Here is a 21,824-nt window from a genome sequence, read left to right as displayed (position 1 = left end):
ATTTACACATTTCAATTACATCTCTCTTTAATTTCAGAACAAAGTTCAAACATATTTAGTTTTTCCTCTTGCGTACAATTCCCCAGTCCGAGGTGAATCTCCTCTGCTCCCTCTCTAAGTGCCGTCACATCCCTCCTGTAATGTGGCCACGAGGAATACACACAGTCTTTGAATTATCTTCAACCCTGGCTCCTGTGCTAATTACCTTGAATTTGTCTGTTGGTTTTTGGTTCACCCATCAGTCGAGATAGTTTGTCCCCAGTCAATTCTGAAACAACCAAATTTTCTTTTAATCCCATAATAATGAATGCCTCGCAGACCAGACAAAATAAAACCCTGACCAGAATAAAAAATTGCTGCTTATTTTCCCCAGAAGTTGCTCACTTGGGAAATCCAGCCTCTGGTATTACATTTGATGAGACACTCATAAAAGCTTTTATTTGGTGCAAGATCTGAAACTCCTTCATATTTTACGAGATGTCAACCCAGTGAATAATCAGTACTCAATCTCAGGAGAATGCAATGTCACTCTCATCCCCATCACCTCAGCAACTGTCTCGTTCATTATGGACAGCTCTGCCTCCATTGTATCAGTTCTTCATCAGGAGAGGGCAGAAAGTCCAGATGCTTCTTTGATCCTCTTGAAAATAAAACACGCCCCCACTGGCTCAACCTACCACAAGATCTTCACCAGAAACAGAACTGCACTGGTGAAGTGGAGACATAATAGAAGCAGAAGCGGAAGCGGGTCGGAGGCTGGTACTTGGGTGACTGACTCACCTTCTGTTACCCAAAAGCCTTTCCACCATCTCCAAGGTGCAAGTCTGGAGTGCGGTGGAATGCTCTCTGCTTGCTTGGAGAATGTACGAGCAGGTTGATGCCAATCAGTACAAATGCTTCTTCCGACCAATGTATTGCACAAAATAGTCACTAGCATAGTCATTGGCCCACAGCCCCTCCCTGGCCCACAGCCCCTCCCTGGCCCACAGCCCCTCCCTGGCCCACAGCCCCTCCCTGGCCCACAGCCCCTCCCTGGCCCACAGCCCCTCCCTGGCCCACAGCCCCTCCCTGGCCCACAGCCCCTCCCTGGCCCACAGCCCCTCCCTGGCCCACAGCCCCTCCCTGGCCCACAGCCCCTCCCTGGCCCACAGCCCCTCCCTGGCCCACAGCCCCTCCCTGGCCCACAGCCCCTCCCTGGCCCACAGCCCCTCCCTGGCCCACAGCCCCTCCCTGGCCCACAGCCCCTCCCTGGCCCACAGCCCCTCCCTGGCCCACAGCCCCTCCCTGGCCCACAGCCCCTCCCTGGCCCACAGCCCCTCCCTGGCCCACAGCCCCTCCCTGGCCCACAGCCCCTCCCTGGCCCACAGCCCCTCCCTGGCCCACAGCCCCTCCCTGGCCCACAGCCCCTCCCTGGCCCACAGCCCCTCCCTGGCCCACAGCCCCTCCCTGGCCCACAGCCCCTCCCTGGCCCACAGCCCCTCCCTGGCCCACAGCCCCTCCCTGGCCCACAGCCCCTCCCTGGCCCACAGCCCCTCCCTGGCCCACAGCCCCTCCCTGGCCCACAGCCCCTCCCTGGCCCACAGCCCCTCCCTGGCCCACAGCCCCTCCCTGGCCCACAGCCCCTCCCTGGCCCACAGCCCCTCCCTGGCCCACAGCCCCTCCCTGGCCCACAGCCCCTCCCTGGCCCACAGCCCCTCCCTGGCCCACAGCCCCTCCCTGGCCCACAGCCCCTCCCTGGCCCACAGCCCCTCCCTGGCCCACAGCCCCTCCCTGGCCCACAGCCCCTCCCTGGCCCACAGCCCCTCCCTGGCCCACAGCCCCTCCCTGGCCCACAGCCCCTCCCTGGCCCACAGCCCCTCCCTCGCCCACAGCCCCTCCCTCGCCCACACATCACCACTCAGATAAAGAGAACAAACACACGAGAACACTACCGTCCTACAGAATCCTCTCCAGATCACACATCAGCCCCACTTAGAAAGGCATCACTGTTCCTTTGTTATCAATGGTGATGAAGTAATAACAATGTGAATAATACAGATGGGTGGGGATTTTTCAGAACATATTTGGTGGGCTGAAGGACTCGTTTTCATGTTGAATCTGTTTACAATTCCCTGGCTTCAAATGTCAGCATTCCAGTGTGAGAATGTAGTGAAGTTCAAAAAGGTGGCTCACTACCCAACACACACATACTCACTCACTCAAACACGCACACCATTCCCCCCCCCCCCCCCCCGCCATTATAATGCAATGGTTCAGCCCTAAAAGAAGTCAGATAGTGAAAAAAGCAGGGTCATGCTAAATCGGGGTCACAAAAAAGTGTTTAAAAAACCGTGTATAATATCTGTATTTACAATCATTTTAAAAAATTTCTTACAATCATCATTCATTGCGTGAACGCAGCAGGTCACTGGCAGCGAGCGAAATCCAAAATGCTTCTAAGCTGAAGGATTTTCATGTGGTCCACATCCTGGGTCTCCAGCCAACGTAGACTAGCCTCCAGGTGCTCAATGGCTTCAGACACTTTTGGAGATGGGGTGGAGGCTCCTCATCGTCATCCTCCTGTGGTTCGGGAACCGGTGCTGTAGTAACGTTACGGAGTCTGTCAGATGCTTATATGTCAGGCATTTTGTCATGAGAGTACCACTGGTGTAAATCCTCTTGCTGATTTCAAACAGCCTCTGTGCCTCACCCACCTCTTCATCTGTGAAGCCATAGAATTCTTACTCATCTTCCTTGGTGGATTTTCATGATGAAAAGGCCGAACCCAGACTCTTCACCCAGCATTTTTCCACAGCGCAGGATTCAAACCCAGGTCCGGTCCCAATCACAGGCACTGTAAAGGCGTTGCGCTGTGACGCCAACCGTGCTGCACAAATATACATATCCACACAGACACACAAATTATTGCAAATAAATGGTTTTAACTCACCCATAGGCATGGCTTCCTTCACAAATCCGTACTGTTCATGGATGAGAAGTGGGGAGCTGAAATTCCGCCGGAATCCCATTGGCTTTCCATCGAGACATGCAATAAAGAAAGAGACTGAAGGTTAGAATGGACAGTGGCTATTGGTCTGAAGGATTTTCACCTCATTTGATGTTGGCATCTCTCTGAACCACGGGCAAGAGAAGCAGTGAACTTGCCTTAAACCCCTCCAGCTGATCACCACTGCAATGCAGTCACTCAAAATAATAAGAGAGAAAAAGTATTCCCAATTTTGCACATTTCATTAGGTGCTCACAATAAGATCTCCTCCACATTGGGGAACCTGACTGCAGACAACCTCCGCCCAGGCCGCAAAGATCACCAGAATTTCCCACTTGCTTTAGAACACAAGACCATAGGAGCAAGAGTAGGCCATTGAGCCTTCTCCAACATTCAATAAGATTATGGATAATTTGACCATGGACTCTGCTCCATTTACTCACCTGTTCCCATGTCCTTCAATTACCCTATCATTCAAAAAAATCTGTCTTAAATACAACGATGCAGCTTCTATTATTTCCTTGACAGAGAATTTCAGAGATTCACTACTGCCTGGGAATAATGGTTCCTTCTCATCTCTAAGCCACTTCCAACATCTGCATTTTTCATGTCCCTATGCCGATCGGTATCTGACCTTCATAATTTCAGTGAAGTTCAGCATTATCTCTCAGAACTTCACATTCGGACTGGTCTCAGGAACAACCTTCCAGACGATGTTGAAATCAACAATGCAGTTCTAGCTTGGAATCGCAGATGTCCAGCATCCCTTCTAATCGCTTAGATTCCCTGTAACTGGGTGGTTGAGGATCAGCAGTAAAAACACAAGAGTGCCGGAGTAACTCAGTTGGTGTCGCTGATCATAGAGTCTGCAGACTTTTGTGATTCACTCCATTCAGAGGAGGATCCATGCATATACAGTAGGTTAAAGTTTTTTTTTCCAATGCTGTATCTCTCCATAACTCTAAGCAATAATGGCAACAGCTTTGCCCAGGTTTAGAAATTGTTGCTTTACATGAGTGTGGTGATACAACCACTACACTGGCCGTACTCCTTTCGGCCTATTGCAGGGGGTAACCATTGCACCTACAGGTAGGCAACCTGGGAGGCTGGTCTCACCTGCCGGCTGTCAATCACCGGCCCGTATAAAGGCTCAAGCCGGCCCCTTCCTAAATCAGTTGGGCACGTGGAACCAGAGGTTAGAGACTTGGCGTTCAGCTTTAAGCTGATTAAAGCCCGTAGTGCAGTCTTCTGTAGTTTTGTTTGTTTGCTGCACCACAATGACAAACCATACTGAAGTTACCAATACAAGATTCAACTTATTGTCATAGTAATAAAATAGTGTCATATCTGTACACAAAATTTCTTTTTGCCTGCTGCAAGGCAGACAAATTTGCCTCTGGCAGGAATTCCCCAAGTGCCTCTTCCAGTCATACTCACAGTCAGAGAGAGAGAAGCAAACAAGAGATTACCCCCCCACCCCGCCCCCCCCACCGTGTCACTGAGCGTCCGTACATTCACCTCCAGTGCTTCCACAGCCCCCCCGCCCCCAGAGTCCAGTCCAAACCGTTGGCGACCCGAGCTCAGAGATCCAACCCTCCGACACGATCAGGGACCCTCCAGCACCCTCGGCTCCTCCTCGCATCCCGGTTCCAATACCTGGTACCCCTCTAGACAGCAGCCTACCGCATACACTTGTCCCTCAGCTGCAGAGCACCCCCCACCCCCCACGCCAGATTTGTAGCAAAAAAATCTTCATTTGCAGCTGTTCAAAGACACATTTAATACCTGTTAATTCAATTTGAGTTGCTCTTTTATTTTTGCCTTTATCACATCGCTGGGGCATATGTGGATATACATCAGGTTGTCTTAAAGGGATCCTTTATGATGAAAAGGCTTCAGAATCAGAATTTTTATGGTCATGGACAGGTCACAAAATTTGTTTTGCAGCAGTGCAAATATTTAAAGATAAACAAAATAGTACAAAAGAAGAGAAAGTGAGGTAGCATCTGGGGTCATTGTCCATTCATCAATCTAATAGCAGAGGGGAAGATGATGTCCTAGTGCTGCGGGTTCGAATCCCGCGCTATCTGTAAGGAGTTGGTACATTCTCCCCACATCAGTGTGGGTTTTCCCTGGGGGCTTCGGTTTCCTCCCACTGTTTGAAATGTACCAGGGTTGTAGGTTAATTGGGTGTAATTGGGTGGTGCGGGCTTGTGGGCTGAAATGGCCTGTTACCGTGCGGCATGTCTAAATTTTTTTTTAAAGTAAAAATTTAAAAATGGATTTAAGTGATTCCGTTGTCCTTTAATTCAGTTTTTGGGAGGTGGACATCACTGGCATGGCCATCATCTCTTTGTTCATCTCTAATGGCTCCTCTGAAGGTGACAGTGAGCGATCTTCTTGAGTGAATGCAGTCCTTCTGGGGTTGTTGATCAATTGGGTGCAATTGGCCAGCATTGGCTCGTGGGCTGAAAGGGCCTGCTGCTATGCTGCATGTCTAAAAGAGGAAGGATACATTTCCTGTAGCTGGGGGAACACAGATTTAAAGTGATTGGCAGAAGGACGAGATGGGAGATGAAGAAAAAGATTTTTGTCCTGAGGATGCTTGTGTTGAAATAAGAAATGTCTGGATGAAGACTTGGAGATGTCAATGAGCAAGGCTGGAATTAAAATGACAAAGGCACAATGGACTGAATGATAGCACTCACCAACTTCCCTATACATTGCTGCCGCCACGCAGCCTCTCCACACTGTGGATGAGCGTTGATCTTGCACAGTTTGCATCGCCATCCACGTTTTGAATAACCTGGAGGCACAAAAACAAGAGACACTACACCAGGCTGTCGAAAAAAGGCAAACCATGGGATCCACATTTAACAGGGAAAAAAATAGCTGTAGGCTGGCAGTATGCTGTACTCCCCACACCCACCCCCCCCCCCACCATTCACTTTCCAAATTCTTATAGCAGGTTCTGAGCAAGGGATCACAGATCAGATCGACAACCCTGGATCATTTCCACAAAGCTTCAAGGAACAAGGAAATGGAACTGAGGCACTGAAGCCACCATCAGATCAGCCAGATCATTCCATTGTGGAGCAAGGTCTAGGGGCTCCATGCTCAACCCCTGGTCCTTTTCTCTTAGACAACTTAAATATGCATCTCTTTTACTGTCTCCCTTGTCACAGTCCAGATGCCTTCAGCTTGAGCAGCTTGCATTATTTGAGTTGAAGGTCAGGCGCTATTGATTAGTTCCAGTCGCAGGATCTTGGCTGCCTTGCTAAAGTCCACAGAAAGCACGGTCTTGCTGTCATCAATGAATTTACCTGCCTGGCAATTAGAACATTTGTCAAGCACAACTTAGAGAAAATACAGGACTGACAGTGACCGGTGGAAGCTATTCAAGGTTAGGTTAGTTTTAAATTCCGATCGTCCCCATTACAGGAAGGATGCGGAGGCTTTGGAAAGGCTACATATTTACCAGGATGCTATCTGGATTAGAGAGTATGGGCTACAAGGAGAGTTCGGAAAAAAACCTGGGTCATTTTCTTTAGGGTGTCAGAGGCTGAGGGGAGGTCTGATAGAAGTTAATAAAATTAGGAGTTGCAGAGATAGGATAGTCAGAATCTTCTTCCCAGAGTAAAAATATCACACAAGAGGAAATGCCTTCAAGGCAAGGGGCAGAAAATTTAAAGGAAATGTGTCCACAAGTTCTTATGTTTACACAGAGAGTGGTGATGGAAAAAGGCAATAATTGGGACACCTAGATGGACAAATAGAAGAATTAGTTTAGAAGAATGAGGATGGAACTCATTGAAAACCTTTGAAAGCCCTAGATAGAATGAACACTTCCTACGGTGGGGAAGAGTCTGGGACCAGAAGACTTAGCTTCCAAATACACATACGTCCCTTTAGAACAGCAGGATGGAAGAATTTCTTTCCCCATTGTATGGTGAATCTATGGAATTTGTTGCCATGGATGGCTGCGGAGGCCAAGTCATTGGGTAGATTTAAGATGGACATAGTGGTTTCTGGATTACAGAGGGAATCAAGGGTGACAGAGAGAATGCAGAAGAATGTGGTTGGAAAGGATAGTAAATCAGCCGTGATAGAATCAATGGGTTAAATGGCTTGATTCTGCTCCTGTGTCCCATGCTCTTAAATATGCAGGAAACTTAGGGATATGCAGGCAGAAGAGATTGAATTTAATTTGGCATCATGTTCAGTACAAACATCGTTGACCGAAAGGTCTGTTCTTGTGCTGTTCTAGATTGTGTGAGCTATGTGGAAAATGCTTCGTGCGCAAGAATCAAAAGGTATGGAGTCAAGTCAGTCACTAAAATACCCAGCAGGGAATTTGGGAGAAGGGTCTTTTCCCAGCATGTGTGTAGGACAGGGGTGGCCAACCTTTTACTTTAGACATACCCTGTGGGGAACAGGCCAGTTTGGCCCACAAGTCCGTGCCACCCAATTAGCCTATACCCCCATTACGTACTTATGGGCCGAAATGGCCTGTTACCATGCTGAATGTCTATATTAAAAATTAAAAGGTTGCCCACCCCTGGAGTGTAGAATATGGAACTCACTGCCAAAAAGAAATGATCAGGGAAGGTAACAATGATGTGACGAAAGGAAGATAGATCAAAAACTAGGGACGACCACCCTCCACTCAACATCAGCAACTCTATAGTCGAGAGAGAGAACACCAAGTTCTGTAATTAGTGACCTATCGTGGTCACACATCTCCTCACTTGTCAGGAAGGCACAACAGCGACTGCACTTTCTGAGAAGACTGAAGCAGGTATGGCTACCGGCCACCATCACGTCAACTTTCTACAGGAGCTCTATCGAGAGTGTCCTGGCCGGCTACCTCACAGTGTGAGCCTTAAAGGAAGTCGAAGTTATTCCCAGGAACAGCATTACACACCTGGCTTTCCAAAACAGCTGATCAGAACAATGGCCACTTGGAGTAGCTGCTCTCAACCTTTATTTGGTTCTGGCCCCCTTAGGATTTTGCTCAAAGTTTATGGGCTCCCTTTCCTGTGAAGCAGTCAACTTTAGTTGGTTTCTTCTGTACTTCTCTCCTACCGTCTACACACCTTGTTTTCCCCTTCTTACGGATTTCAACCTGTAGCTGCTGTTCCCTCCAAGCTGTGCGCGCACACTCGCGTTTTGCAACCAGCACTCAAAGGACGTTAATGTGCGCACAAAAAGTTAGTTTCTGAAAATAATGTAGTCATTAATAACTATACTTCGTAGAATGCAATCATACTTGGATTAAACATGCCAATATAGTTTAATTAGCCATGAGGGATCGGGTATGCCAAAATAATCTTGAAACAATTTCAAGTTTACATTTGCACAAGCATCCAGACATTACATACTTCTGTCACAGTAAAAAAAATTTGCACAACATAAGAATTTCACACACACTGACGACTACAAATGAGAGGGTATGACCCCCCCCCCCCCGCTGAGAATGGCTGATGTAGAGCTAAGAAAGAAACCGTGTCCTCAAGAGACACCCTTGTCCCATTAACGATGCTCTCCTTTCATCCATTCTGCCAGCTGCTACAACGGCCATGCTGATGTCAGCATCCAATGCCTTTGTGGGGGGGGGGGAATGTTTGCCTCAGGAAAATTAATCCATCAACGTTAGTACTCTCGGCTCAGAGGGAAAGCTTTATTATGTTCCTACATTTATTGGAAGGGTCATAAAGGGGCAGTCTTAAATATCTGCAAATTACTCCAATTATAATTAATTGGCATCTTGGTTATTTAGACAAAAATATGAAACTTTGAACAATGTGTGGAATTCTCAGCCCAAGGAAGCAGCCTCATTAAATATATTTAAAACACAATCATACAGATTTTTTGAATTGAATTCGGGGTTATGGGGAACAGGTGAGGCAGGGTTGAGGGTCAAAACAGCCACGACCTCATTGAATGTCAGAGCAGACTCGACAGGCCCAGATGGCCGACTCTTGTTCCTATTTCTTACGTTCTTTTGCTGTAGTGTTCTTTTACATTCGGCGGCACCTGACTTTCTCCAGTCGGTCAGAGTCCATGGTACTATTTCTCCACATTGTCATTTTGGTGAACAAATAATTGCTCATCAGGGACAATATTTCAGGTTTGGACTTTATTCCCTGGAGCATAGAAGGCTGAGGGGAGATTTGATAGAAGCCTACAAAATTGTGAAGGGTATAGACAGAGTAAATGCAAGTAGATTTTTCGTCTGAGGGTAGGTGAGATACAAACCAAAGGGTTAAGGGTGAAAGGGGAAAGGTTTAGGGGGAACATTAGCAGGAACTTCTTCACATAGAGAGCAGCGAGACCGTGGAATGAGCTACCATCTGAAGTGGTGAATGCAGGTTCAATTTCCACATTTAAGAATTATTTAATCAGGTACATGAATGGGAGGAGTATGGTGGCCCATGGACAGGATGCAAGTCACTCAGACTAGGCACAGACTAGAAGGGCTGAAGGGTCTGTTTTCTGTATTGTAATGTCCTATCAGGCTGCATCTGGGATCTACTGGGCATTTTCAGCAAGTTCTGATTTGATTTCTGATTTCCACATTTTTTTTTTTAATTTGATTTTTGCGTTCGATTTTCATCATTTTAAAAGTGTTCCCCTAGGTCATTGGAGTCAGCAATTGGAAGGCGGTTTGGTGGGGGTGTGGAAGAATGGAAGAAGCGAGGGAGAAGGGGAGTTGGGGGTGGATAGTGACCAGAGTTTGATTCCAAGTGGCAGTGCTTGTCACGACCACGTGTTCCCCCCCTTGCCGCGCTAGGTTTTCCTTCCCCGCACATCTCAAAACACTCTATTGCCCACTCTCAAATTTCTCCTCCTCCAGGTAGGTATGCAGAGAATCAGTCAGGATGTTACCAAGCATGTGCATAAGAGGAGGATACAGAGAAAAAAAAATAAGGGGAAGGGGATGGGAGGGCAGATGCAAGTCAATGGGTCTGGGCAGCCCATGCACTACATGGGCTAAATATGTCTGTTTCTGTGCTATAGTTTTCTATGGAAATGATTGTTCTGAGAGCCAGCATACGCTGACAGGTTGCATGGCCTCTATGCTGTCAGGAAATACAAAACACCCAGAGTACCATTGTGATCATTCAGCACAACTGGTGACATTCCTGGAACATTTTACAAAGAGGATATTTATATAAAAATGATAACCTATTTGCCAGCTCACATTATTTGACCTGCTGAATGCTTTGTGTTTTCACTTCAATCACGGTGTCTGCAGATCTTGACCTGTGACATCACAGACACCAGACTTTACTTCAAGGACATCTACACGAGGTGGTGTCTTAAAAAAGCAGCCTCTATCCCCACCACCCAGGTCATGCCCTCTTCACTCTGCTTCCGTCGGGGAAAATGGACAGGAGCCTAAAGATGGACCCTCAGCGGTTCAAGGACAGCTTCTTCCCCGCTGCCATCAGATTCCTGCACAAAGGTCTGCAGACACTGTGGTTGGAGTGAAAATTCTCCAGCATTGTCTTTTTGTTTCACATCTCTCCAGCACGTCTGTACCATACAGTGTCCCAGACAACAACTGACAAAGACTTGGAGAAGCTGCAAAACAGCAATATTGAAGAAGTCAAAACTTCTCAGTTATATTGGTGAAGTCTGAACATTTTGCTCATAATTTGATGAAGGGCTCAGGCCTGAAATGGACAGGAGCCTAAAGTCGGGCCCTCAGCAGTTCAAGGACAGCTTCTTCCCCGCTGCCATCAGATTCCTGAATAAAGACACTGCCTTACTTTTCATACACTGTTATTTCTATTTATTTATTTAAACAGTAATGCTGTAAGATTGTTATAATATGAATGTTACTTAAAAAGCCCATGTGGTAATGGGTTCAATCTTAAAACAACTGCCCCAAAATACTGAATTTCATGACTTGTTCATGACAATAAATTCTGATTTGTGGAACAGTCCACAGAAAAAAAAAGGGCTATAAAACACAAGACTCACAAGCTTACCTCTTGATCCAAGCAGCTGTTTTAAGATTGAACCCATTACCACATGGGCTGCTTAAGTAACAGGAGTCACAAGACAGACTGCAGACTCCGGAATCTGGAGCAAAAAAATATAATGGGGGAACTGAACTGGGCAAAGCAGCACCAGGGAGAGAGAGAGAGAGAAAAAAGAATGGACAAGTTTTTGATTCTGTTTTAAGTAGCAGATGCATTTACTGGATGCAAGAAAAAGTCAGGGAAGATTCAAATCTATCACAGTGGTTACAACACAGGAAGCAATTTGCCCGTTAGGTTTGCAATCAGCATCTATCAGAGCTCCCCCAATTCCATTCACTGGACAATCGCTACATTCTTGCAAATTTTTTTCTCCTATATCTATACAATTCCCATTTGACGGCTGTAGTCAAACCTACCAAAACCACCTCTGCGGACAGTGTAATGCAGATTCCAACCACATTTTCTCTTTCTCTCTCCCTAATTCTCTTCCCACTGGGTAGAGAGAAAGCTTGTGTGAAGCACTTAACACAGGTACACGAATATCCCATTTCTCCACTGATATGTCTATGGAATTAGAAATCAAATCCTTTTTGCAGGCCAGGAATATGGGAAGGACATCCATTTATCAAGGAAGGCCAAAATACACATCCTTCTGCTGTTATGTGAACATTCTGCTCCTCCCTTTTAAAATCTGAACAGCAAAATCAGCGGACATAAAGATGGTTCCCCACCATCAGAAAGAATAACCCAACTCTCTCACGCTCCATTGCTACTGAATAACTATTGCTTAATTATACCATATAAATCAAAACCATGCAAAAGTCAAACCCCCTATTTTTGGCCCCCAAATCAGGTGTTTTCCATACATCCCGAAAGTGAACCCCCTCCCCCCTATTTTTGGCCCACCCTGCTGAGAATAGCTGATCTAGAGCTCGGAAAGAAACTGTGCCTCGACCACAGACTCTCACCTTGGCCCCAGCCACCCGCCTATCCAACCTCCCAATGCCTCGACCACGGACTCTTGCCTAGTTCCCAGCCACCTGCACATTGGAACACCTGACGTCTCGACCACAGACTCTTGCCTAGGCCCTGGCCACCCATCTATCCAAGATCCTGATGCCCTGAACGCAAACTTACCACCCGGTCCTGGCCACCCGCTCGCCCATCTGAGGTCCCAATGCCTTGAATGACACAGGCACTTACTGTGGCCAAAAGTAGTATCCGTGTAATAGAAGACGCCCTAAATTTTACCCTAAAATTGGTCCACAAAATTTGACTATTACACATTTATATATGGTATTAATGATGATTTGTTGATGCAATGATAAACCAAAAATGTGGTGCGCAATACCAAAGCTGGGCTATTATTCAGAGAGCTGATGGCTGTCCCCAGCCAAGACAAAACATACCTACAATCATGTGATGGCAGATGTCACAAAATGTAGGCTTTTTGAAGACAAATTCTTGAAAGTTGTGTGTCCTTACTGGTTTGACGGGCGCTGCACCCTGGTGGGATTTCCTTGCTGGTGTTTCATTGGCAATGGGATCTGCTGATAGAAAAGCACCGGATGGAGTTGGAGGGGATGTGGGCGGAGGAGGCAGGATCTCTGGCAAGAACTTCACATCGCTGTTCGACCGCTGAAAGAAATTTTCAACACTTTTGCTTCTGAGGATCGTCTTGAAGGACAGGGATCTCTTCAGCCGTTGAAACTGCAAGGAAAAAAAAACAGAAGTACTATGAAGATCACCAACACTTGTTGAATTAAACCGATCAACAGATAGAGTTATATTTCCACAGAGTGAAACACAAAGGTCTGCAGATGCATGGAGCGTACTTTATACAGCAAAGATAAAGGTACATAACCAATGTTTCAGGCTGGAGCCCTTCATCAAGGTATGAGCAAAACGTAGGCAGGAGGGGTAGAGGAGGAGCACAAGCAACAGGGAGGAAGATTTAGCTCTCTGAATGGAGTTAGAAGGGCGTGGAGAGCTGGAGGACAGGAAGCATAGAGGGATAAGGTAGAGAAGGAGAATGGGGAGTGGTACAGCAGAAACTGAGAAGTTGATGTTAATATCACCCTTGGCAAGTGTCCAGTGTTGCTCCTCCAATTTAAGTGGCCCTGGTTTGGTAGCGCACAAGGCCGTGGACAGATTTGTGGGGGTGGGGCGCAGAATTGAATGGTTGGCCACTGGGAGATCCCGGTCATTGATGTGGTCAGACATAGCTTTACCACCCTTGCCTCAAAGGACGTTCTCCAATCCAGGTGACATCCTGGCAAATCTTCTCTGCACCCTCTCTAAAACAGCTCCATGGTTACTACACCGATGTGCCAGAACTGAATAAAATACTCCAAGTGTGGTCCGACCAGAGTTCTGTGGAGTTCCAACATTACCTCATGGATCAGATAAATCACTGAGGTTTGTGGGATAACGTTATGTAGAAATTATCTGTCGCAGTTCTGACAGCAATTATTCTTCTGGAGTACTTCATCATCTGTAAAAACATTTGATACATTCTGAAAGACACTGGCGCTTTCATCTTGCATCTTTTTCTGATTTCAAACTGGATCCTTTTAAATATTCATAACAGAATACTATATAATTCAAGGTTCCATCTTTTGATAACGTTTTAACCAAGACGAAGATGTTGCTTTAAATATCCTGTGTACGGTTAACTGCTAAGATCACGCAAATGGACAAAAAATGGAGATTGTAGATGCATTCTTGTAAATTACAAGTAGATGCCTCAGAGCTGATTATTAGGCACGGTTAATTTACAGTTAAAATTGCTTCCATTTCTTGTTCACGTCCAACTCACTGCTTGAACTGGAATGTTCACCTCTGCAAAAAGGAGACATCTCTGCCTGGATACAACTATTCAGAGAACCAAGGTCAACTGCTGCCCACTTTTGGATGCACCTCAAGCCTGGACAAGCTCTGAAGCAGCATCCGTCCTCTACCTTGCCAATAATAACCCAAAACGACCTCAGAGCCAACATAGTAGTTTGGAAGCACTGTTTTGTCATGCTGGAAAGTGCATCGGTCACTGGAGCACAGCAAGAGTCCGCAAACAGCACCAAGAAAAAAAGTGTTTGAGTGACATTGATTGTGGGCCAAATATTGGCCCAGCTGCAGCTTCCTGTCAAACACGAAAAGTTATGCTGCATGACAAATGTACTCATTTTGTTCCTGTTTAATGCTTCTTCACCAGTGAAGGTAAATTAGAGAAACACCGTTTTATTTTTATTCCTGCATAGAGGTGTGGTAAACTACTGTTATGCCATGATTGGCTGCAGCCAGCTGAACCCACCTCCCGAGACTGATCCTACCCATAGCCCCTTCCTTGCACGTTCCCCTTTCTCCTTGCTTCGATCAGTCAGTGAGGTGGTTGGTAGTTCCTCTCTTTAGTTAATAAATGCCTAATAGTTTCACAACATCAGCCTTTTGTGATTCTTGATGGTCCATCAGAATGATCTGGTGAAATAAGCCTCTTCAATATGTTCCTCTTTGCCGAGTTCAGGAAGGGGGCCAGTCTAGGGTACAACTGAGTGAACAATGAACTGCTAGATGAACTCAGAAGGCGAGGCAGCATCTACGATGATTAAAGATCCTGACTGACCATTCTTGACTGACCATTTTGGCCCATGGATGCTGCCCGACCCACTGAGTCCCCTCAGGGACTCAGGATCCCAGCAGTTGCTGAGTTTTTGTCTCTTCTCAGGTGCTATTGTCGACTTCCTTTTTAAGCCCATGCCTTTGAATGTACCAAGAGTACTTTAGCTATATTCCAGTTGGGTTCCTGTGACCTCAGGTGTTGAGAAGGTGGGAAGGTGGAGTCTGCAGCCCCAAATCATGGTGAAATGACTCTCTGCTTCACTGTCTAAAATCACTAAGCAGTCAGTGCTCCGATTGAGATTTGGATATGGAAAGTGGCCACTTCAGTAAAGCATTGGGAGCTTGGTCATGAGAGAGCAACGTTGTTCAGATGGTAAGGCAGGAACACAGTCTATAGGTCACTTGATCTATCAGGATCATGCTGGCTGCTTAGAAGTGCTATACCAGCAGTTTTGTTCACTCACTCCCCCTACCCCCCCCCCCCCACCCCCCACCGAATTACAGCCAACGCAACTCGACTCTTACTAATCCATTTCGTAAGGAGGAAACCACCTTTATTACAGATCTCTTTTAACTGTTCTGGATTTTGAGGCCATTCTTCTTGAGACTACAAAAGAAAGTGAGGACTGGACACCCATGTGTTAGCTTGTTTCAGAAAAGATTGAACTTTTGATCCTCATGAAGCCATAATCAATTGGATTATCCACTGTTTCAACATATCTCCATTGAGTAGCATGCAAAACCTTTTTGATTTCATTAGAAAGAACATTGCTATTCGCAATCTAGAGTGTACAGGTTCAAGGTGAGAAAGCAAAGATTAAAAGGAGACAATAGGGCAAATTTTTCCCGCGCAGAGCATGATGGGATTGTGGAATGAGCTGGAACAAATGGTACAATTACAACATTTAAAAGGTATTTTGACACGTATATGGATAAGAATGGGCTGAAGGGATGTTGGCCAAATGCAGAAAATTACAACTAGCTTTTATGGGATAGTATGACTGAGTAGGGCCAAATAGCCTTTTTTCTGAGCAGAATATCTGTAAATAATCCAAAGTACAAGATGCAAAGCAAACTTGGTCAACACCTCGATCGCTTGCAGTTTTTCTTTTAAATCTCCCCTCTGGTCAATACTTCTACTTCAATCGCCAATAAAGCAGAAGATCCTGACTATTACATCGCTGACCGTGGGAATCAGATGGCTTTGGGTTGGAGAACTGCTTCATCATGGCAGTGGTTTAAAGTTCAAAACTGTTTCACTGACAAGAAAGCATGTTGGTTTGGGGGGGGGGGGGGGGGGGGGGGGAGGAGAAACACCAATACCCTGAACATAAAGCCCTGCAAAAGGTAGTGGACAAAGCCCAGGACATCAAGAGTAAAGCACCTCCCACCATCGAGGACATCTACAGGGTACGCTGCTGTCAGAGAGCAGCAGTAATTATCAAGGGTCCACACACACCCCCCCCCCCCCAGGACATGCTCTGTTCTCACTGCTGCCATCAGGAAAGAGGTAGAGGTGCCACAAGACTCACACCACCAGGTTCAGGAACAGCTGCTCCCCCTCCGCCATCAGACAACAAACTCAATCAGAGACTCATTTAAAGACACTTTTGCATTTTGTTGATTTATTTTCTTTGCATTGCACAGTTTGTTTACATGTCTTTGTTTGTTTTACATGTGTAGTTTTTTTTGTATTACCAAAAAGTGGTAATTCTGCCTCGCCTGCAGGTAAAAGAATCTCAGGGTTGTATGTGATGCCACGATAGTAAGTCTGAAGGAAAAAATGAGGTTGGTAGGCCTTGTGAAAAAATGCAACAAACTCTTTCTCTACTGCAGCTGAAACCTCTGCTGAATTTCTCCAACCAAAACCCTTCATTGCTTTGCTAAAGCTTCAGGGAGGATGGGAGAGGAAGAAGGCCTCTCACTAAGGTCAAACCAGGGGAATTGTTTTATTAAACATTAAATATAAAAGAATGAAGATTATCCTTAAATTTCTTGTCAATGTCCCAGTCATCAGGAAGCCATTGGACAATTGCATTAATCTCCTGTGATGAAGGGCTCTGGCCCGAAACGCTGGTTATAGATCTTTGGAGGCTGTAGAACCTGTGGAGATTCTCCATCACTTTTGTGTACTAGCCATAATCACAGCATCTGCAGACTTTCCTCCTTCACCTCCCAACAAGGCTAGATTGATCAGAGCCAACAGACAACTGTGCAGTAACAAAGGGAATGAAACACAAGGTTCTACAGGCACTGTGATTATAGAAAAAACAGATGCTGGAGGAACTCAGCCAGTCTCGCAGCGTCCACAGGAGGTGAAGATCTACTACTGATGTTTCGGGAGGTGAGCCCTCCCTCAAGGTAGGAGTAAAAAAAAAGACAGGCATCTATCTTCAAAGTCTGGGGGAATAAAGGGAAGAATGGGAGGGGAGGGAGCGCAGACAAACAGACAAAAGGTGTTAACTGGATACAAGGGGACAGGAGAGCGGAAAGGAGAGAACGGATTTTGGCTCTATGAAAGGAGAAAAGAGGAGAGTGAGCGTAAAGGGAAAGATGCGGGGGGGGGAACAAAATAAATAAAACAAACAGGAGGCAGAATGATTTTTTTCAGAAGAAAAAAAAGCAGCAAGTGAAGGAGCTCGCGGACAGAAAAGATTACTGGCACGCCAAACACACCTTCCTGTTGCATCTTGACACGCACAACAATAAAATCTAATAAATGAGTCAGTCGCTCCCTGCCAAGGACTACATACACAGGCACACACCTTATTCTGAGACAAATGTCAAACTCCTGAAGGAGAATTTGACAAATGAAATCATTACCTTCTAGTCTTGACTGCCACAGGCAGTATCCAAAACAACACACAGCCTCCCTCTTTTCGATTCTTTACCTTAGAGGTTTGATTCAGTGCAAGACTGGCATTTATTGTCCATGATTAATTTTTCAAAAAGTGATGGGTGCCTGGTTGGTATTTCCAGGGAAGGTTGTGGAGGCTAATACAATGGGGACAATTTAAAAGACTTTTAGGCAGGCAAATGGATGCATGGAAAATAGAGGGAAGGGTTGTATTAATCATGGAGTCGGCTTGCATTGTGGCCCAAAGGGTCTGGACTGTTCTATGCTCTAAACTTCATTAAGTACAACCTAGATGTGAATATAGGGAGATGATTAGGAAATTCACTGGTGACTCCAAGTATGGCAGCATTGTAAAATAAACACATGAAAACATTTGCAGGACAGGGGGCATTGGAGAGATAAGTTCATGTTCGAGGTCCAGGGCTCTCTGTGAACTGGGGTAATTTCTGATTATGGTAAAACCACACAGTAAATGCTGGAGGAACTCGGTGGGTCTCGCAGCGTCCATAGGAGGGAAAGATAGATCATTGACGTTTTGGGCCTGAGCCCCTTTTTTTTGATTTACGAATTTTCAAGTCAAACCATGCAAAGGACAAAATAAGTTTCCAAAAGAAATAGTGTCATTAATAGCTAGTGCATGTCTAATTATAATTATAATTAACTGTACCTCCCCTCCCTCCTATTCCCTTCCCCCGATAGAAAAATAGAGAGCAAGAAACCTCAAGACTAAGTGAAAAAGAGAGAAAATGTAAGCGGTTGTCAGGTCTGTACCGTCCACCTTCCGGGCCTTAGATCACCTTTTCTAGATCCAGGGTAGGGGTACAGATGGGGCACTCTGAAGCTAAGGGGGGAGGGGGAAAAACACTAAAGATTTGCAGCTATTTGCCATAAATATGGCTGCCAAATGTTGATAAAAACATCACATCTGTTCCTCAAACTGTAACTGATTTTCTCAGGGGGAACACAGCTTTGCATTTCCACATTCCATCATGTCAATCCTAGATGGGGAAAATCAGACGTCCAGGTCACCGCTACACATTTCCTGCCCACCGCCAATGCGATCTTTACAAATGGGGTTTAAAATTTGGGCAGCCTCATTACAGGTCTTATGCCCGCAATATTTCCCAGTAAAAACAACTCTCTTTTTGTGGAAAATCTTTTTCTATGATTTGTTCAAGGAAATTCCCAGAAGGGCCCCACCTTGGAACATGACCAGGTTGAATTTAGAAAGGTTCCCACCTCTGTGCCGCATCTAAAACATTGCCCTGAAATTTCTGATTTAAGCTTATTTAATTTTTGCAGTGTGAGATATAACTGATTCAAGAAATTATAGCAGTCTATATGAACTGTATTTGTCATACAGTTTCGACATTAGCACTGTTCTCCAATTATTATGTCCAAGTCTGGTTCCCACCTCTGTCTTGACCTATGTAAACACCCTTTTTGGGGTTTTAGTTTGAAAGAGGAAATACACTGGAGCAGAAATAACTTTCTTTATAATCCCATTTGGGATCAGAACCTCCAAATCGTTGCACTTTAGTAAAGTAATTGATGGACCCAATTTGTCCCTTAAATAAGATCTCAATTGAAGATAGCAGAGAAAAGAATTATTTAACAAACGATACATTTTTTAAACTGATCGAATGACATAAGTTGCTGCTCATAACAGTCATCAATAAACCGGATCCCTTTCTGAGACCAGGTGTCCAGTGATCCATTAGTGATGGTATTAATCTATTTTGAGTCAGGGTGTTTTTGGTGACCCAATCTGATGAGTTATACAAAACATTAATTACATGTTTTAATAGTGGGGGTTCTCTCATTCCCAAAACCAATTTAGCATCCCAGTTATAAATAAAATCTCCTGCGATCCTCTCACCCACCTTGTGCAACTCAAATTTGTGTCCAGGGTGGTCTACTTCCACACTATGTCTTTAGCTTATTGATTATTCAAGGATCTGATGGCCACAAGGAAGGAGCTGTCCTTGTGCCGCTGAGTTCTCGTCCTTAGGCTCCTGCACCTTTTTCCCTGATGGTAGCCGAGAGAAGGGGGCATTGCCTGGGAGGTGGGGTCTTTGAGGAGAGAGGCAGCTTTCTTTACACACCGCCTCGTGTAGATTCCTTGGGTGTAGTGAAAACTGGTGCCATTGACGTCGCTGGCCAAGTTAACAACCGTCTGGAGTTGTTTACCTGTCCTAAATGTTGGCACTTTCATGGTAGACAGTGATGCAACCAATCAGAATGCTCTCCACTGTACACCTGTAGAAGTTTCTGTAAGTTTTTGGTGACGTACTGAATCTCCTCAAAATCCTCACGAAGTCTAGCCGTTGGCAAGCCTTCTTTGTGATTGTCAAGGCATGGAGACTCCTCAGAGATGTTGACACCCAGGAATTTGAAGTTCTTGACCCTAACACAAAAGCAGTCAATATGACATTTGTTGTTACATGACAATAAATTTAATCTTGAACCTCAGGACGTCCACTTAAACAGAGATGCGGAGGTATTTCTTCAGCCAGAGGGTGATAAATCTGTGGAATTTGTCATCACTGGCACTTGTGGAGGCCAGGTCATTGGGTCCATTCAAGGCAGAGATAGGTTCTTGATTAGCCAGGGCATCAAAGTTTATGAGGTGAAGATCGGGCAGAGGGGCTGAGTGGGGAAAATAGACAAGCTCATGATTAAATGGTGGGGCAGGCTCGATGGGCTGAATAGCCTATTTCTGATCCTATGCCTTATGGTCCTATGGATATAGACAAGCAAGTTAAGTGGGAATCTGTGCTTCCTATGCTGATGTGTTTAAAGCCAAAGGGCACAGGAGATTGAGAAGATTCATGGAAGAACACCATCACTCAAAGCTTGGCTGTGATCTGGAGTCCAGCATCAGAGATGGGAGTGTACTTCGGAAGACACTTGAAATGCCATACCATAGACGGCAGCAGGCAGAGTGCTGGAAATGGGATTCCTGATGCTGGGTACTTGGTCGCTGGCAGGAACACTGTGGGCTACAGGGTCTACTACAAGTCTGAGATTCATGTATTAACCTGGAAATCATTGTTTTGTGAACCAACTGGCCTCACAAATCACGTACGGCTCAGAGTCTCAGGGATGGCAAGTTTTCTGAGGAAAAAGGATTTCTTTGAAATAGAGCCGAGAGCTTGACAGCTTCATTTACTTTCAAATCTTTGCAGCTATTTAATCTCCAAAATTTATTGAACCATGTTCAAATTGAGAAACAGGAATTTAAACTAACATTATCAGGATTATTAGTTCCAGTGATGAAACCACTACCACTCTAGAGCGCCTCTGAAAGTTACAGCAGCTTTTAACCAAATATAGACATGAAGTAGGGCAGGGCAAAATTGACACACAGACTGAAGGGCCAAATAAGTCCCCACAAAGTCCACAACTAACAGAACCCCGCATCAGCAAAGAGCATTTGCATTTAAGTACTGCATGTAATGTGGTTCATAAATACTCCTAGGCCCTTCAGAGCAATGACCAAGTTTTTTTTGATAGCAGAGATATTAAGGCAGGGGCCCAAAACAATGCATTGTTCAGATGTTGCTTAAAATTTAAAGACAAAGCTTTGACGGAGGTATTTTAAGCTTAGGGCTCAGTAACAAAGACACAGCTGCCGAGAGAGAAGCAAATGCAAAGGTGTGTTTGCAGCCACAACTGAAACAGAAGGACAGCGACTTGATGGCAGTGGCGAGAGCTATTGTCAAATGCACCAGTACAACGTACAAATGCACCCAAATTCTTCATTGCACCAGTTACACAGGGATGTAAAATATACTAATGAACAATTAGTAGAATTCAGCTACCATGAGAGGAAAAAAAACCAACTTATAAAAGGAAAAGATAAAACAAAAATTACATCAATAAATACAAAATGGTAATAAGTGTCAAGGGAGTTTAATAAATTATAACCTGAGTAAGAGTGGATGAAGTTGGAGCAAGATTAGAAAATCCCAATCTTGAAAACAAAAGCAATGAACCACAGATACTACCTTACTTTGTCATTTTCTTTTTCTTGGCCTATTTTTAAAAAAAAATATTTAAATTTAGACATACAGCACGGTAACAGATCATTTCTGCCCACGATTTAAACCCAATTAACCTACAAGCCCCTGGTACGTTTCGAATGGTGGGAGGAAACCGGAGGCACCCCGGGGAAAACCCACGCAGACACGGGAAGAACGTACAATCTCCTTACAGACAGCGCAGGATTTGAACCCCGGTCCCGATCGCTGGCGCTGTAATGGGGTTACAGCTATCCGCTACGCCAACTGTGCCGCCCAGTGTGAGGTTGTTAATAGAAATGTTTGCACTGTTATGCTGCCTCAAAACAAATTTTGTGACATGTTCACAATAA

The 21,824-nt window shown here is 45.3% G+C and overlaps 1 protein-coding gene and 1 long non-coding RNA gene across 8 annotated transcripts in view; one reads left to right on the top strand and one right to left on the bottom strand.

Moving 5' to 3' along the window:
- Positions 1–21,824, bottom strand: part of LOC138747573 (SH3 and cysteine-rich domain-containing protein 2-like) — a 102,408-nt gene that overhangs the window by 19,899 nt on the left and 60,685 nt on the right. For 5 of the 7 annotated variants that reach the window (XM_069906908.1, XM_069906906.1, XM_069906911.1 and 2 more), the window contains 4 exons: positions 12,387–12,687; positions 5,695–5,792; positions 2,930–3,011; positions 206–268 (listed from right to left, as the gene is read on the bottom strand). In XM_069906908.1, the coding sequence (XP_069763009.1) occupies positions 206–268; positions 2,930–3,011; positions 5,695–5,792; positions 12,387–12,687 (544 nt within the window). The remainder of the gene's footprint in view (positions 1–205; positions 269–2,929; positions 3,012–5,694; positions 5,793–12,386; positions 12,688–21,824) is intronic. The other 2 variants (XM_069906909.1, XM_069906912.1) reach the window with 1 other exon arrangement.
- LOC138747574 (uncharacterized) overlaps positions 16,872–21,824 on the top strand; it is a 32,432-nt gene continuing 27,479 nt past the window's right edge. Inside the window, exons 1-2 of the long non-coding RNA XR_011347557.1 lie at positions 16,872–16,953; positions 18,149–18,212. This is a non-coding gene — a long non-coding RNA (uncharacterized lncRNA). The remainder of the gene's footprint in view (positions 16,954–18,148; positions 18,213–21,824) is intronic.

Source organism: Narcine bancroftii, chromosome 12 (genome assembly GCF_036971445.1).
Source record: "Narcine bancroftii isolate sNarBan1 chromosome 12, sNarBan1.hap1, whole genome shotgun sequence".
Taxonomy (NCBI): domain Eukaryota; kingdom Metazoa; phylum Chordata; class Chondrichthyes; order Torpediniformes; family Narcinidae; genus Narcine; species Narcine bancroftii.
The sequence above is the reverse complement of the archived record's forward strand: the minus strand, read 5'-3'. Positions and strand labels throughout refer to the sequence as shown.